The 16,626-nt window shown below is 61.4% G+C and overlaps 1 protein-coding gene across 1 annotated transcript; it reads right to left on the bottom strand.

Annotated features, from left to right (window-relative positions):
• Positions 1-6,243: 6,243 nt before the first annotated feature.
• Klf2 (KLF transcription factor 2) lies at positions 6,244-7,689 on the bottom strand. Its single transcript, XM_013068654.3, has 3 exons — positions 7,562-7,689; positions 6,907-7,450; positions 6,244-6,798 (listed from the first exon to the last, which is right to left on the bottom strand). Exons 1-3 carry the CDS (start codon positions 7,634-7,636, stop codon positions 6,623-6,625), a joined length of 795 nt encoding a protein of 264 aa, XP_012924108.2. The 5' UTR covers positions 7,637-7,689; the 3' UTR covers positions 6,244-6,622.
• Between the last annotated feature and the right edge of the window lie 8,937 nt (positions 7,690-16,626).

Genomic DNA, 16,626 nt, shown 5'->3' with positions numbered 1-16,626 from the left:
AATTGCCCAGGTTGGCCTGGAACTTGCGATCCTCCTGCCTCAGCCTCCCAAGGGCTCGGGTGACTGGCGTGGGGCCCCACGTCCTGCAAGAGGCAGCTTTTGACTCTGTGCCCCCCCCACCCCGTGAGGTTTGGGCCCTGTCCCTGGGGAGGGCAGCACTGCCCCTCCTTAGTCTGGCCGTCACCATCCTTCCGGAGCCCCTGTGGAAGCTGCCTGTGCCGGGGAATCTAATCCTCCGCCGGCTCCAGGGCAGCAAGGAGCAGGAAGCGGCTGTGAAATAGGCCCAGCCCTGCGTTCGGCCTGGCCCCTTCCAGATCTCTGCAGCACTGCCGCTGCTTCCCCAGAAGCCTCCTCGGCAGACAGTACCAGAACGGGGCAAACCGCACCCAGAGCTGCTGATGGGAAGACAGACAGGGAAATGGAGAGGCGTGGCTCGAGTCCACTCCAGGGAGCTGTCTGAGGGCCGCTGTCTGGCACGCCTTGCGGTGACACGCAGGTGCCCTCTTGATTCGAGGTGTGTGGTGGAGGACTCCAGATGACCCAGTAATGTACAGGAGACAGCGTAACACCCAGCCTGCTAGGTGTCCAGAACTGGAGTTTGTGTTCTCTAAAACTGAAGAATGAATTCTAGGAATCACGGAGATTTTATTTTTGTTTTGTTTTGTTCTGTTTTTTCTTTTTGGTTCTGGGAGACAGGGTCTCACTTTGTAGTTCAGGCTGGCCTCAAACTTACAGCAATTCTCCTGCCTCAGCCCCCAGAACGCTGGAATTACAGGCGTGTGCTACTGTGCCTGGCCTCAAAGGTGTTTCACTGGGCAAAGCCTCGAGGAGAGGCAGGTTCAAGGTGGGACAAAACTACAGTCAACTGGTAAGGTTACCAGTGTCGTCGCTCAGGTAACATCGATCCAATGGGGAATCTCGCGGTGGGGATGGGGTGGGACAAAGCTAGCATCAGCCAATAGGATTACAGCAAATACAGGCGCCCAAGTAACACCGATTACCTGGGGATCAAATGGAGAAGTCACGTAGCCAGCGTACAGTACAGGGACGGGACAGGAACTTTCTAGGAAGGAAACTGGGTCCCCACCCTAGGTGATGGATGCTGTGTCCAGTACCAGTCCTGCCTCAGCCCTAGGGGAGGCATGTGGAGTAGCTGCCGTTTTTCTTGAAGCGGGGCCTCTAGGGAACGGCCTCAGGCCACAGCTGTGTTCTGCGCTGGCCGCCTGCCTCAGGAACCCTCTAACTGGCTTAGCTGTCTGCGGTACTCTCATCCTACCCCGGGCCCCCAGCTCCACTCCCTGCACCTCAGTCTCCTCATTTGGCCAAGGAAGATTTCCTGCCCCTGAAAGTCCTTAAGCCAAGCGCGGGTGGTGCACACCTGTCATGCCTGCACCCTGGGAGGCTGAGGCAGGAGGATCACAATTCAAGCTGAACCTGGGCAATTTAGTAATTTAATGAGATCCTGACTCAAAAAAAAAAAATTTTTTTTTTTGGTACCGGGGATCAAACTCGGGTCCTTGCACTTGGAAAATTTTTTTTTTTTTTAAGATTTTTATTTCGTTTTGTTGAGAGACCGTCTCGCTATGTAACTCAGGCTGGCCTTGGAGTCACTCTGTAGCCCAGGCCCAAGCTCGACAATCCTCCTGCCTCAGGCTCCGGAGTGCTGGGGTTACAGGCGCACGCCACCACCAAGGCTGAGACCGTGTCTCAAAATGTAAAAATAGGGTGTACTGTGGATGTACTTCAGTGGGAGCCCTGGGGCTCCATCTCCAGTAGGGAAAGGAGAAAGCAACTAAGATCATTATTAAAACCTCTAAGAAGGAGCATTTTAGGGTTTCAGGTACAAAAACGAAAATGGAGGGGTCAGGGATTCAGCTCAGTGGCTCCGGCGCCTGCCTCACAAGCGCAAGGTCCCGAGTTTGATCCCTGGTACCAAAAAAAAAAACCAAAGGGGATTGAGGAGGAGGAACTTCGCTGTGATCCCACAGAAGCCTCCGCTGTTATCGCTCAGCCTCATTCTGGGCAGGGAGAGGAACATTAACCACCTAACTTCAGCTCTGGGACATCAATTTCTTTCTTTTGAGACAGCACCTAGCTCAGGACCCTCTTGCCTCAGCCTCCCTCTTGCGGGGTGAGGGCGTGCACCATGCCCCACAGCAGTGGGGTCTAATTAGGGAGTGTGTGTTCTACTGTAGGCACAGCGCTGTGTGTATTTAACAGACTGCAGTATGGTGCAAATGGCTTATCTTGCCGTGCTGGGACTGAGCTCCACCCTCGCTTAGGCTAAACAAGGGCGCCCCGAGGACTTACGCCTTCTTTCGCCTTCATTACTTGAGACAGGGCCTCGATAAGTCACCCAGACCGGCCTTGAACTTTCTATCCTCCTGCCTCAGGCTCCTGAGTAGCTGGGCCCACTGGTGTGCAGCACTGACTTTGAAAGTCCTCCATCGGGGCCGGCCAGCTCTGTGGTGGGCACTGGGCTCCCGAGGACCTGTGCTGGGCAGCGCGGCAGTGGCCGGTGACCCCTGCTCCTCCCCAGCACGGGTCCAGAGCAGCCACACTTGCTGCCTGGATTCTCCGTGTCCCTCTTACCCAGGGCCACCGAGGCATTGCCGAGCAAGCACCCACTGTGTGCTGGGCACAGGGACCCTGCCAGCCCCCAGCAGCCACGGGAGGACGCGACCCCGGCAGTGCCAGGTCCCCAGGTCACCCAGCCCCAAGCCAGCCCCTGAGAAGAGCAGCCCTTCCCTGACAGTCGATGACTCAGAGGGCCCAGAAGAGAGTGAGGGCTTGGGAAGAGAGTGAGGGGCAGGAAGCGGATTGTGGACCCAACACAAGGAAAAAAGCAGAGAAAATGAGGGGCTCCACAACCCCACCCCGGGTCTGCACCTCAATAACTGAAGGCAGGGGCCTGAGCAGACACTTGTGCCGTCGGCTACGGCCACACGGCTGTGTGCAGCTGTCCTGTGGAATATTACTTAGCCATGAAAAGGAAGGGTGTTCTGACAACGGCCAGTGTGGATGAAGCTTGGGGATATTCCCTTGGGGAAACTGAGGCAGGTGCAAGGGTCAGAGAGTCCATGGCTCAGCCCCAAGATGCCTTCAAGGGGTCGGGAAGCAGGATGGGGTGTGGGACTGGGCCAGGAGCCACGTTTGAGGGGCAGCGAGGAGGCTCTGGAGGTGGCTGGGTGGCAACTGGGTAGTGGGCTTGAGCCAGTGCCCAGGCTGTGAGCTACTACCTGAGCATGGTGGGGGAGCGTGGCCTCTGGCTGAATGCAGAGGGAAAGAAACCCTGACTGGCAGCAGAAGGGACAGGACAGGGCAGGTAGACAGACCCAGGGACAGAGCCCCGGCCCAGCCCATCCCCAGGACCCAAGGTGCAGCGGTGCAAAGGCCCTGGGGCAGGGAGCCGGGCACTGTTAACCAGCAGGAGTTGCACTGGAGGCAGCACTCGAGGTCCCTGGACTCCCAGGGGCTTGGACCAGCAGGGACCGCAGTCTGTGGGGGAAGCAGCAGGACACCCCGTCCCGGGGCTGCAGGGCTGTGGGTTGGAGGAACCAAATCACACCGTGCCCTCCTGGGCCATGGACATTGGGGACAGGGTGTGATTCACTTCGGCCCCGTTCCAGTCCCCCAGGTCTGTACCCAGGGTCACCCAGGTCCCCACGCCCTCAGGTCACAAATGCAGGAGCCACTGGGCCAGGCCTGGGTGGACCTGGGTTCGAGTCCCAGCCCCTCCACTTCCATGAGCCCCAGCCCGGCCCCCTTCTGAGCCCCACTTTCCGCCTGAGATCTTGGGGTGGTGACAGTGCCCCAGGTGAGCGGGAGGGCAGCAGCCCACTCCATGCCAGGCCGGGCAGGGCTGTCACACCAGGGGTGACACCGGGAGAGATGATTGGCAGAGGGCGACAGGAAGCGAGAGCCAGGAAGCCTGAGCCATGCTGAGGGCCTGAGAGGGAGCCACTCTAGGTGCTGAGAGAAGGTCCGAGGGCACCGGCGGGTGTGGTGGCCACGCCCGTCATCCCAGCACTCAGGAGGCTGAGGCAGGAGGATTCAAAGTTCCAGCCCAGCCTGGGCAATCAGGGAGACCCTGTCTCAGAATGAAAACTACAGAAGGCCTGGGGGGGGCAGCTCCATCCCCAGAGCTGGGGAATCCCCCCAGCGCCCCAGACCTCTGTCCCCTGCCCCTCCGCACTCTTCCCAGCTGGGCTCTCAGAGGACAATGGGGACTCGTGCTCGCTGGCCTGGCCCAGGGAAGGAGGGGCTCCTGAGGCCATGGGACGGAGGCTGTGATACCCTGATCAGCCTCCACATGACGGCTGGGTCGGGCACTCCCTGGGGTGCTGCCGTGACTCAGCAGGCCGGGAACAGGCTGAGTCAGGACAATCTCGTAGACATCCTGCTTCTGGCACACAGCCCTCTCACGTGCAGACACAGGAACTGCCTGCCAGAAAGGGGACGGACCTTGTACCTGCTGTCACCAGACTCCACCAGCAACGGCAAAACGGCCCATCCTTGTACCACCGCTCGGGAATAGACGAAGTGCAGCTCCTGGTGTCCCCCAGACCCTAAACTGCAAGGGCGCTCAGGCCCCTTCTGAAAAGCGTCATGCCATCCACATAGGCCCAGACTCCACCCCCACCCCCGAGCTAGTGCTTTCCTGGCCTGTCTATCCGTGTGGAATATTACAGAGCCATGAACATGTCCATACAAACCCAGCACAGGGAGAGGTTATAGAAAACGTACACCACTTGGGGGAGAAAAGGACCTAGTGCTAATCATGGCCCTGTAAAAGCAACTCAGCCACAAACCACCCCCCAAACCCCAAACCAAGAGCTTGGATGGGGACGGGCAGAAGGCACAAGGTAAAGGTTTGGCTTGTTTCCCTGGGTTGTGTCCGCACCAGTGCCTGCTCCCTTGCTGAATGAGGCGCTGACGTCAGCCTTGAGGTGTCCAGAAGGGGCAGGAGGCTGCCCAGTTGCCCGGGGGTGACTGGCCTGGCCCTCCCCCCAGCTCTATGGCTGAAATATGTGGCTGGGGCTGCAGGTCAATGCTTCTGGCCCCCTGGGGCGGGGACATAAACTCAGCAGCCCCAGCCCTGCTGTGTCTGTCAGGACATGGGACCCCCAGGAAGGAGAGTTTTTCAAATGAGTATGAAGAATGTCTCCATCTTCAAGCTGAGACTCGGGAAGGGTAGAGAGGGCTGACAGCTGGATTTCAAATCTCCAGGGGAACCCAGCGTGGTGGCCAACACTGGTCACCCCAGCACTCAGGAGGCTGAGGCAGGAGGATCGCTGAGATTTCAATGTCAGCCCAGATTGCATAGTGAGACCGTGTCTCAGAAAACCCAAAAAGCAGACGAAGCCCTGGGATCTTTCTGCCCCCAGCAGTGGGGGGCTTCCTGCAGGCTGGGGGCCACCAGCCCCTGTCCTTTGGGGAGCCTGCCCACCCTAGGAACACCCTCCCCTGTAGGCGGAAGCACCCAGGGTGTGACTCCAGATGACAGATAATCTCTCGCAGCTTCTGCTTTTCTGGCGGGCTGGGGGAGCCCAGCGCCCAGCTGTCTCCAGGCCGGGCCGGAGGAGGAGAGCCCGGCTGTGTCGCAAGGCAGTGGTGGTGAGAGTGTTTCAACATGCGCTCTGCTTACGGGCCATTTTCACTTTCTGGAAACAGCTTGTGCAAGTGTGAGCAGACAGCCTGCCTCCCCGGACAGCAACCTGCAGCAGACAGCAACCTGCAGCAAGCGGCCTGCGTGCTGTGCACCAGGAGGCTGTGGGTGCAGGGAGCCACCACGAACAGATGCCCTGGAGGGGCTCAGGGACCCCAGTGTCCCAGTCCTGACCCAAGCAGTGCAAGGGTCGGGTCCCCTTGAAGCCCGGAAACCCCTGACCAAGTCTGCCCAAGTGAGGCACGGCCAGGCAGCCCTTCAGCCCCTAACATAAAAAGCTGGCATCCTCACAAGTTTGGCTAAGACCTCAGTCCTTCCAGGAAGGAGAGCTTTTTCTAGCTTGGCCACGGCCACATCAGTGGGACCTGCGGTCCCCGCTCTGGGCGGGAGGCAATTTTTATGGCTCTGGGGACAGACTTAAAATAACCTGGCCCGCGTCCGCAAGCGCAGTGCTTACATTTACACAGCCCGCAGGTTCCTGGCAGCTGGGGCTCTGCCCCTGCTGGGCAGCCCCCCAAGGCCACCGTCCCCTCGACCCCCACGTCCCCCGCCCCAAACAGTGTGACCGACGCTGCTTTTTTCAAAAGATGCAAAAATTTTTCTTTAATTAAAAAACAGCAAGTCTTATAGAAAAAACCCAGCCAGGCGGTCAGAACGCCCACTCGTCTCCCGTATTTACAGTAATACAATAATATCTGTCCCAGTCCTATGTACAATATTATAAGTCCCAGACAGTACGAACGAGGGCCGCCGTCCCAGCCCCTAGTGTAGACCCGTCCCAGGACACGACACGGAATTATTGCACCATTTTGAAAACAAAACTCTTCGAGAGGGTCGCTCTCCTCCCGCGGGCCTCCCGTCGCCATCGGGGAGGAGGGGACCCCTCTGAGGCCACCGGCCGGCCCGTCTAGGGGTCCAATAAATACCAGTCAGTTTGGGGCCCGGGCCCGGCGGCTACATGTGTCGCTTCATGTGCAGCGCCAGGTGGTCAGAGCGCGAGAAGGCGCGGTCGCACAGGTGGCACTGGAAGGGCCGGTGGCCCGTGTGCTTGCGGTAGTGGCGCGTGAGCTCGTCGGAGCGCGCGAACTTCCAGCCGCAGCCGTCCCAGTTGCAGTGGTAGGGCTTCTCGCCTGCGGAGACGACGGGGGCGGCTCGGCGCGGCTCGGCTGGGCTCGGCCTGGCCCGGCCCGGCTCGGCCGGCGCGGCCCCCGCCCGCCCAGGGCCCGCGCCCACCTCACCTGTGTGCGTGCGCAGGTGCGCCTTCAGGTGCGAGCTCTTGGTGTAGGTCTTGCCGCAGCCCGCGTAGCTGCAGGTGTGCGTGGCGCTGCGCTTGCGGGGCCAGGCCCGGCGGCCGCGCTTAGGCTTGGCGTCCAGCAGCTCGAGCGGCGACGCGGGCGGCGTGAGCGGGCCGCGCGGCCCGGGGCCCAGGCGCAGCGCGGCGGCCGCGTCCTCGAAGCGCGCGAAGCCGGCGGGGCCGGGCGGGAAGCGCAGCCCGGGATGCACGGGTAAGCCGGGCGCGGCGAAGGGCGGCGCGAAGGGGACCCCGGCGGGGCTGAGCGGTGGCGACTCGGGCGCGCCCAGCATCGGGGCTGCGCGGCCGTAGGCACCGGGGTCGCCGTCGGGGGGCTCGGCCTTGACGCGCGCGGGCCCCGGGGCGCAGCCGGGCAGCAGCTCGGGCGCCAGCGGCGGCGCGGGCGGCGCCTCGACCCCCATGGACAGGATGAAGTCGATCACGCTGTTCAGGTCGTCGTCGGGCGCGTCGGGCTCGGGGCGCGGCCAGCGCTGGGGGCGCGGGAGACTCGGGGTGAGCGCGGCCGGGCCCCCTGCACCCCGCGCCCCCTCGGCCCCCGCGCCCCTCGGCCCCCGGCTCCCGGCCCCCGGCTCCCCGCTAACCTCCTGCGGGGCGCCTGCGCCAGCGTAGGCGGCAAAGGTGGCGAAGGCGGGCAACACGGGCTCACCGAGCGCCATGGCGGACGGCGGGCGGGCAGCGGGCGGGAGGCCGAGGCGGGCGGGTCCCCGCTTATAGGCGCGCGGCGGGCGGAAGCGCGTCGGGAGGGGCTGGACCCGGGGCCTAAATTTAGCCGCGGTATAAAAGCGGCCGCCTCCTCGCGGCGCCCGGCGACAGCGCAGCACGGGGCCCAGACGGGACCGGGGCTGGGGCCAGGCAGGGGGACTCCGGGACTCAGGGCTGCGGAGCCTGCGGCGACACCCAGGCCGCCGCACCCGGACGCGCGGCTGCTCCCACCCCCGCAAAGCGAAACCAAACCAAACCGTAGGCGCGGCCGGCTTGAGACCCCAGCACTCCCGGACGAGGCAGAAGGACCTCAAGCTCAAGCCCAGCCTGAGCAGCTTAGGGACAGGGGACCCTCGCTCGGGGTCCGGCTCAGAACCCTGAGCTCAGCCCCCAGTGCCACAGAACAAAACCAAAGGCAGCAAAGGCCCGAGGTGATGATTACGTCAGCACGTGCTCGGTCTCTGCGACCCCTGCTGCCGGGCGGGGAGGCAGGGGCGGCCGGGAGGGTCCCGCGGCCCCAGCCTCAGCCGGGCCCACTCGCTGTGCCGAGCGCACCGAGCCCCGTGGCCTGGGGGCGCTGAGCCAGGCGCGGGGACCCGGTGTGGGCGGGAAGGGGGTGAGGGTGCAGCGCCGGCGTGGGGTGGGGTGGGGGCTCTGTGTGGCTGCGATGGCCCGGCCAGGGCCTTGGGGGATGGAGAGCCCACGAGCACAGAGCGTGGGTGTGGGGCTACCAGTCCCCCCCCCACACACACACACGCTGGCCCGGGAGGGCTTTGGCGTCCGTGCAGGGGCTGCCAGGTCCCTGTCCCACCCCAGGCCGAGGGAGCCCTCGGCCTCTGCCTTGGTTCACGTTTGCCGTACGTGATGATCGCACTGGTCTCAGGGCAGTGGCGCATCTTTTTACTTGAAGGCAGGGTCTCCCAGAGTTGTTAAATTCCCCAGGCTAAATTTGAACTTCAATCCTCCTGCCTCAGACTCCCAAGTGCTGGGATCACAGGTGTGCGCCACCAAGCCTGGCTCTGCAAAGGAAAGATAAGCCGAAGACTGGGAGAAGATGTAAGGAAAGACTCCTCTGATAAGGAGCTGGAATCCAAAACAGATAAGGAATTACAGATAATGGCCAGGCTGACCTTCACCTCAAGTGACCCTCCCGCCTCAGCCTCTTGAGTGCTGGGATCACAGGTGTCTGCTACTATGCCTGGCTTCTTATTTATTTACTTAGCAGTTAGCGGTGCTGGGACTGGGGCCTGGGGACCCCTGCAAGGCCAGTGCTCGCCGCTGAGCAGTGCCCCATGCCTTTTGAGAAAGGGTCCCACTAGGCTGCCCAGGCTGCCCTTGAACTTGAAATCCTCCTGCCTCAGCTTCCTGAGTGGCGGATGCCCCACATGCCTCTTGGTGCTGAGAGTTCCTCAGCTCCCTGACGACCCTCCGGGACCCCTCAGCTGTGCACATGCAGCCGCAGCTACTCGGTACCCATGCAGTCTGAGACTGTGCCCAGCTGCGCCATGCAGAGCGCCGTGTGGGGGTGGACGGGTCCCAGCCGTGGCTGTTCAGACGGCTGTCACTCGGGGAGGGGACCTGTGGCTCACACAGCCCTGCCTCCGTGTCTCCTGCCGAGCTGTTGTCAAGAGCTCAGCAGAACTGCACTTCAGAAATGTTCAGTCTCCAGCAGGGGTGTGTGCCTGGGATCCCAGCACTGGGGAGGCTGAGGCAGGAGGATCACTATGAGTCTGAGGCCAACCTGGGCTACACAGTGAGCTCAAAGCCAGCCTGAAGTACATAGCGAGACCCTGTCTCACAAAACAAAACAAATAAAAGAGAAAGAAAAGAACTGCCTATGCTGGAAATCAATGTGGGCGTGCAGGGCATGGGAGGCTGAGGCAGGGCTCCCGCTGCACAGGCAGAGATGTCTGGGATCTGAGTTTCTGGCTCTGGGCTTGTTACCTTGGGTCACTCTCATTGCCATGCGTGGGGTGGGGGTCAGTGGCAAAGGCTGCTTCCTTCCTTCCTTCCTTTTCTGCAGCAGAGTGGAGCTAACCCCGAGCTGCATTCGCAGCTCTTTCACTTTTATTTTTTATTTTGAGACTGGGTCTCCCAAAGTTGCCAAGTTGCCCAGGTTGAGCTCAAATCCAAGATCCTCCCGCCTCAGCCTCCCTGAGTACTGGATGACAGGCGTGTGCCCCGTTGCCTGGCCCACGGCTGAGGGTCAGGCTCCTGCACAAAGACTCTCAGCATCTCCTGTGCCCAGCTGGAGGCGGGCAGAGACCTCAGACCACGCCCGAGTTTCCCTGTGGCTCCCCGCCGGGCAGGGATCCTCCTGCCTCAGCCTCCCAAGTGCTGGGGTGACAGGCGTGTGCCACCTGGACCAGTGCCATTTGCAGTTTAATAAAAGTCCTGGCTCTGTTCCCACCCAGGGACCCTGGGGAGCCCTGGGGAGAGAGTGCCACCCCAGGCGAGGACGCAATGTCGCCTGTCCAGGCGGTTGCAGGGCAGGTGCGTCCTAGCAGGCAGTGCAGTGGCTCTGACTCCCAACACCCTGTCACCTGCACCTCAGCTGTCCCCACCCGCCCAACTGAGGAGCTATCTGCCGAACTCCTATGGATGCAACGGGGCCCCACACCCGGAACAGGGAGTGTGCAACCCGCGACTAGGAGGGAGACCCGCAGACCTGAGACCGGATGGCAGTGGGGCCGAGGTGGGCCTGGGAGCTGTCCTGGGGCCCTTCCTGCCCGTTGGCTGTGGTGGTCTCGCCCTGGTCCCTGACAGTCCCTGAGGGCCACGTGCCCGGATTCCAGGCCCAGTTCCCTCCTCTGGTTTGAGTCCCTTGGGCAGGGGCATGGACACCACTCCTGAGGCCCTCCCCATCACATTCCCTCGCTGTGTCCCCAGGGCTGTGTGGGGCGCTTGGTCCCCAGTGTGGCCCTTTAAGAGGCGGGGCCTGGTGGGCGGTCCCTAGGTGTGGGTGTGGCCCGAGGCTGTTTGTTTCCTAGCGCGATGCCCTCTGGCTCCGCCCACCTTGCCCCAGATGAGGGGACTGTTCCTGGTTAGGGCTGAGTTCAACTCCGTGCTCAGGGGGGCCCAGCCTACCTGCCTTTCTTCTTATAGTCTCACTAAGTCACTACGTGGCCCAGGCTGGGCTTGAACTTGCAACCCTCCTGCCTCAGCCTCCTGAGTAGCTGGGGCGCAGGCGTGAACCCCCGCACTTTTCACAGACCCCTTCCTGAGATAATCACTGACCCTTAACCTCGCCACCGGCCCCAGCCCTGACTCTGTCCCCTTGAGGGTCACACTTCCCCAGGAGTTCGGAATCGGCTCGCAGCACCTCCAGGAGGAATCCCGTAGGCCTTCGGAGAGGACACCCCACAGTCGGAGCCAGGGAGGAGGCGCCGAGTCCCTGAGAGGCTCAGGGGGCCAGTCAGCTGCTCAGGAGGCTGAGGCGGGAGGGTTGCATCCTCAAGGCCAACCTGGGCGACTTGTGCTCAAAAAATTAAAAAGTGACCGCATGATCGGCCGCGGCCCGCGCTGGGGCGGGCGGGGGATTCAGGGCCCCTCCTGTGGCCGCCGCCACCCCGATCCCCTCGGAGCCCCGTGGCCGGCAGTTGCATCAAACCCCGTTGCGTAAGCCCCAGGCGGCTTGGAACGCGCGGGTCCCCTCGCTTTTTCCTCTGCAGAGGTTTTTCCAGCGTCCCCCACCCGGCCAGGGCGCTGGTTGTTTACGGATCTCCGTGGGAACGGCGGGGTGGAGGCCAGGAAAAGAAAAGTGATTTGAGAGGGAAAAGAGGACACAGTGAAAACAAGCGGCCTCGTGGCTGCCGTGCTTGCAGCGCTACGGGGGCTGGAGGCGCGGGCAGTGCGGCGCCGGCACAGTTAGAGGGGGTGGGAGGCGGTCACGGCGAGGTCACTGCAGGGTCACGAGGCGCCTGCCCCCCGGGGCTGCTCACTGCCTGGTGTTCAGGACCCTCGGTCGCTCCCTCTGGGCTACGATTTTCTGTTTTTGCTTTTGAAACAGGGTCTCACTGTGCAGCCTGGGCTGGCCTGGAGCTCTCGGCGATCCTCCTGCCTCAGCCTCCCGAGTGCTGGGATCCCAGAGTACTTTGTTTTTGTTTTTGTTTTTTTGGTGCCAGGGATGGAACTCGGGTCCTTGCACTTGCAGGCGGCAAAACCACTGAGCTAAATCCCCGGCCCCCAGAGTACTTTGAAATACTCAGCTGGTTGTCAGCAGCAGGGCCAGACCTGCCGGACCCCCGCCCAGCACTGTCCTCCTGCCCCGGAGCTGCAGCCGAGTCCACAGCGCTAAAATAGCCATGTTTATTGTAGACCTGAGCTTAACAGCCAGGGTTTTCTTTGAAATGTCAAAAAAACCCGCGCAACTTTTCTGCTAAAAGGGCGGTCTTTGAAAATCTGTGTGAGAGGGAGCCCTCTTTCTCCTCCCTTGGAGGAGATGGCATGGAGATGGGGCTTAGGGGGTCACAGGGCCAGAGGGAGCCAGCTCTGTGCAGTGCGGGGCACACAGACCCTTGCTCCTGGGACCCCACAGACAGGGTCATCCCCACTCACTCGGAGTGGGTGAGGGAAACTGAGGCACGGCCCATCTTTAGCTGAGCTCTGAATGTTTTTGGGGTTTTTGGAGTGTGTTTTTTTTGGTACCGGGGATCACACTCGAGACCTTGCGCTTGCCAGCCAGATGGCGGAACCACTGAGCTACATCCCTGGCCCCTGGATGTTTTGGTTTTGTTTTACTTTTGTTTTTGGAGACAGGATCTTTCCATGTAGCCCAGGCTGGGCAATCCTCCTGCCTCAGCCTTCCGAGTGCTGGGATGACAGGCCGGCACTGTGCGCATGGCCTGAGGCCTGGTTTAAATCCTCTGAGTCTGGAGCCTCTGCTCCAGACCTGCTCTTGTTCACCTGCCTTAGTCTTGCAGGGCCCCAGGCCCCACAAAACCAAAGGCAAATTGTTCAGAACTGACGACAGTTTGGGGCCCCAGAGAAAGAGCTGAGCTGGGAGTGCAGGGTAGGCTACTGCCATACCCTGCCATCCTGTGCCAGTAACAGTCACAGTTAGAGCTAGGCGCAGTGGCCCACGCCTGTCATCCCAGCTCTAGGGAGGCTGAGGCAGGAGGATCCCCGAGAGTTCAACCCCAGCCTGGGCTACACAGTGAGACCCTGTCTCAAAAAAAAAAAGAATTAGAAAAAGACTTTATGGACAGTGATGTGTGTCTAACTCTCACACTCCACAGGGCCCTGGGGACACTGGATAGACACAGGGCCACTGTTCCCCAAGTGACCTTGGATCTCGTTTCTGATGCGGGCTCCCCCCAGGAGCTGGTGGGTTTCCAAGGGCCCCCTGTGTCTGAACCCAAAGCTCAGGATGTGACTCGGGGACCTCAGCACTGTTGTGTCCTTGGCTGGCAGTGAAACCAGCTGTCGCTGACCAAGGTTGCCTGATTTACCGAGGAGAACACAAGGCACCCAATTAAATTTGAATTTCAGGTGACAGGGACATTGTCCAGCATAAATATGTGGCAAATATTGCGCAAGAGGGGACACTTACCTCCCTGCTGGAAAAACAAGTACCCGATATGGTGGTGGCACCTGTGGCCCCAGCTACTGGGTGGCTGAGGCAGGAGGGTCGCTCGGACCCAGGACCTCGTGGCCAGCCTGCCCTGTCTCAAGAAGCAAAACAAAAAATGTTCATAGATTTTTTTTCCTTTTTGTCTTTTGGAGACAGGGTCTCACTATGTAGCACACACTGGCCTTGAACTTGCAGTGATCCTCCTGCCTCAGTCTCCCTAGTAGCTGTAACTAAGGGTGCGTGACACCTAGCTTTTGAATTCTAAGGAAAGGAAGACAGCTTTTCAGGGGCTCCTGCTGGACCCCAAGCTCTGGAACCCGAGGCTGTGGCCCTGCGACACACGGAGGCCTGACTAGGCTCCTGCGCCGGCCCTTGGGAGCCCCTGGAGCCCCTGGGGCGGTGGCCCCGATGCCCCCTGTTCGGCCGCTGAATACGAGGAAGCTGAACCGGCGGGAAGCTGCGGAGGGAAGCTGCGGAGGGGCGTGGCCACTCGGGCCGCTGTGCTCCTGGCCCTTCCTGCAGCCCCGGTTCAGGGACAGATTTAGATCATTCGTCATCCAAGCCAAAGGCTCCTTCAAAGGTTTCCCAGACTCTGAGCACATTCTTCATCACCGTCCTGGCAGAATCTGAGGAGAGAATCAAGACATCTCTCGCGGGGTTTCTTCTTAAATGAGAAAAATTTGACTTTAAGCCAGGCATGGTGGTGCACACCTGTGCTCCCAGCTATTCAGGAGGCTGAGACAGGAGGATCACTTGGACACAGGACTTCTGGGCCACCTAGGAAGCACACCAAAATAATAAATAAATTAAGTAAACAAGCCTAGTGTAGTGGTACATGCCTGGCATCCCAGCACTTGGGAGGCTGAGGCAGGAGGATCCCATGAGTTCAAGGCCAGCCTGGGCTACAGAGTGAGACCCTCAGTCAAAAATAAAAATATAAGATGTTTTACATTGACAGATGATAACGTGTTTGGATCATGTGCAACACGTTTTGATGTACATGGGATGATCAAATTCAGCTCATTGGCAAATGTGCTACCCAAAGTGAGTCTGGAACCCAGGGCCCATCACTGAGCTGCACCCCACCCCTTTCTGTGTTTTATTCTGAGACAGGGTCTCAAACTGGGTTACTGAGTTGCCCAGGCCAGGCTGGAATTGGCATCCTCCTGGCTCAGCCTCCCAGAGTGCTAGGATTGCAGGCCCGTGCCAGCCACTGTGCCCAACTCAACAGATTTTACAAAAGATTTTAACATAAACCTTGTACAAAACTGTTCGCAGCAGCCAGGGCTGGGGCTGGAGCTCAGTGCGCAGGCCCTGGGTTCAATCTCCAGCACCACAAGAAAAGAAAGAAAAGAAAAGCTTGGGTGTTGGGAGAGCAGCTCAGAGGTGAGTGTGTGCCTGGTGTGGTGAGGCCCTGGGTTCATCCCAGCATGGCAAGCAGCAGCAACACATGGTAGCTGAAAGATGGAAACGGACACCCTGTCAGTAGATGCTGGATACACAGTGGCTCCTCCGCAGTGGAGTATCACTTGGCCCCGAAAAGGGACCGGGTTCTGGCACAGCTACAACGTGGGTGAACCTGGACACCGTGGCACTGAGTGGTGCCAGCCAGATGCACAGTGTGTGATCCCACCAGGGGCTGGGGAGGGCGCAGGCAGCACAGCTGCCGGGGGCGGGTCCGGGGACAGAAGGTTCTGGAGCTGAACCCTGTGCCGCCTTTGTGGATGCGCCAAGACCTCTTCTGGTTCTATGCATTTTCCCACCCAGGGCCTGGGGGAGCTGGGGCCGCCATGGCCGGGTCTGGAGTGCGGCTGGGGACGCGCACCTGAGCGGGGTGCACTGCGATGGCTCCTCTTCCTGAGGAGTTGGAAGTGCGGGTCCTCAGCAGGAGGGAAACTGAGGCAGGGGGATTGGAAGGTGCCTGGGGTTCAGGCCGGGCCGCCGGAGCCCAGCATGGGGTCCCTGAGGGAAAGGGAGACAGTGCCCCCAGCACAGCTGCCAGGAGAGCCGTGCGGCGCGGGGTGTGTGTGTGTGTGTGTGTGTGAGAGTTGGCCGAACCCCTGGACCCAGGAGGCACCTGGTGAAGGGCCGGGTCCCCTCTCCGCCTCTGTGTCCCCAGGCGGCTCCCAGACACAGGCCAGGCTGCTCCTGCGTGGGGCTCAGGCAACCCAGGCTGGGGCCCCAGGGCCTCCAACCCAGGACAGGGCCGCCCAGGGGTCCCGGGGAGCCCGGCTGCACCACGCTTGCAGACAGAAGTTGGGGCTCCCTGTGGGACACGGGGTCACCACGGGTCACAGTGCACTGGGGACAGGAGACGCCCATGGGGGCCTCTCTCAGCAGATGCAGGGATGGGCGCCCCTCGGGTCCGGGGGCTTGGGGACACAGGGGGGCCTCCCTTCCCAAGCTGATGATGTAACGGAGCTGACCTCGGCCTAGAGCGCGGGACTGACTCAAATACGCGGGGAAACTGGAAACCGCCAGTTACGCTGCGCCTGGCCCTGCACACCTACCCAGGAGGCTGAAGCAGCACGATCGCCCTGACTGCAGGCCCGCCTGGGCTCCATAGTGAGACCCTGCCTCAAAAAACAAAAAGAAGGTTCCACCGCCTGCCTAGCAAGCACAAAGTCCAGAGCTCGATCACCGGTACCAAAAAAAAAAGAAAAACTGAGACCCAGGCAGAGGAGGGAAGGAGGCTCAGGCGGGAAGCTCTCCCGCCCGGCTGGGCCACGGCAGGTCCCCGCCAGGCGCAGCTGCAATCACAGCTGCCCAGGAGCGGGGGTTCCTGTCCCCCGGCCGCGCATGGCTTTCTTCTCGGGAGCGGAGTGATTTACACCGTGGCGCCGGGGGGTCCCCATCTGCAGCCTGGCTGTGGGCAGCCCTGACCACGGCTTCCCCGGCCGGGCCTTCGCCAGCACCTGCGAGAGAGCGAGGCCGACCCTCGGCTCCTTATATACCCGGGTTATTTTTACCCGGGCCCCGCAGGAAGCCTGCTTGGCGTCGCTTCCTGGAGCCGGGACCGCGTGGCTCGTGGCTCGGCTCCGGACTTGGCGGCGGCCCAAGCCTGGCGCAGAGCGAGGCTCCGCCCCCGCCCCGCCCCGCCCCGCCCCGCCCCGCCCCCCAGGTGCGCAGCGCGCCCCCTCCCCCAGCCGAGGTCTCAAACGCCTGCTTGTTTTAGGAGCTGCCGTTTAGGGCGCAGTGCAGAACGTGAAGGAGCGTGGCCTTGAAACACGCGTGGCAGTTAACACACGAGCCCAGAGCAGCTCCCGTCACCGGGGGCTTCGCGTCCCCGCCCTCCCGCAGCCCTGGGCCCCGGCTCCGGCTCCAGGTGCTCGCGGGGCCTCACAAGCGCCCTGGTCCCGCCGCCCTGGGCGC

Source organism: Heterocephalus glaber, unplaced genomic scaffold, assembly GCF_053883595.1.
Source record: "Heterocephalus glaber isolate CG9 unplaced genomic scaffold, H.glaber_assembly_v1.0 deba00001761, whole genome shotgun sequence".
Lineage (NCBI taxonomy): Eukaryota > Metazoa > Chordata > Mammalia > Rodentia > Bathyergidae > Heterocephalus > Heterocephalus glaber.
The sequence above is the reverse complement of the archived record's forward strand: the minus strand, read 5'-3'. Positions and strand labels throughout refer to the sequence as shown.

Coding starts and splice junctions, on each gene's coding strand:
- Klf2 (XM_013068654.3), bottom strand. CDS start 7,636: ATGGCGCTCGGTGAGCCCGTGTTGCCCGCCTTCGCCACCTTTGCCGCC. Junction 7,451..7,561: donor GCGCAGGCGCCCCGCAGGAG/GTTAGCGGGGAG, acceptor CCGCGCCCCCAG/CGCTGGCCGCGCCCCGAGCC. Junction 6,799..6,906: donor GCACCTGCGCACGCACACAG/GTGAGGTGGGCG, acceptor TCGTCTCCGCAG/GCGAGAAGCCCTACCACTGC.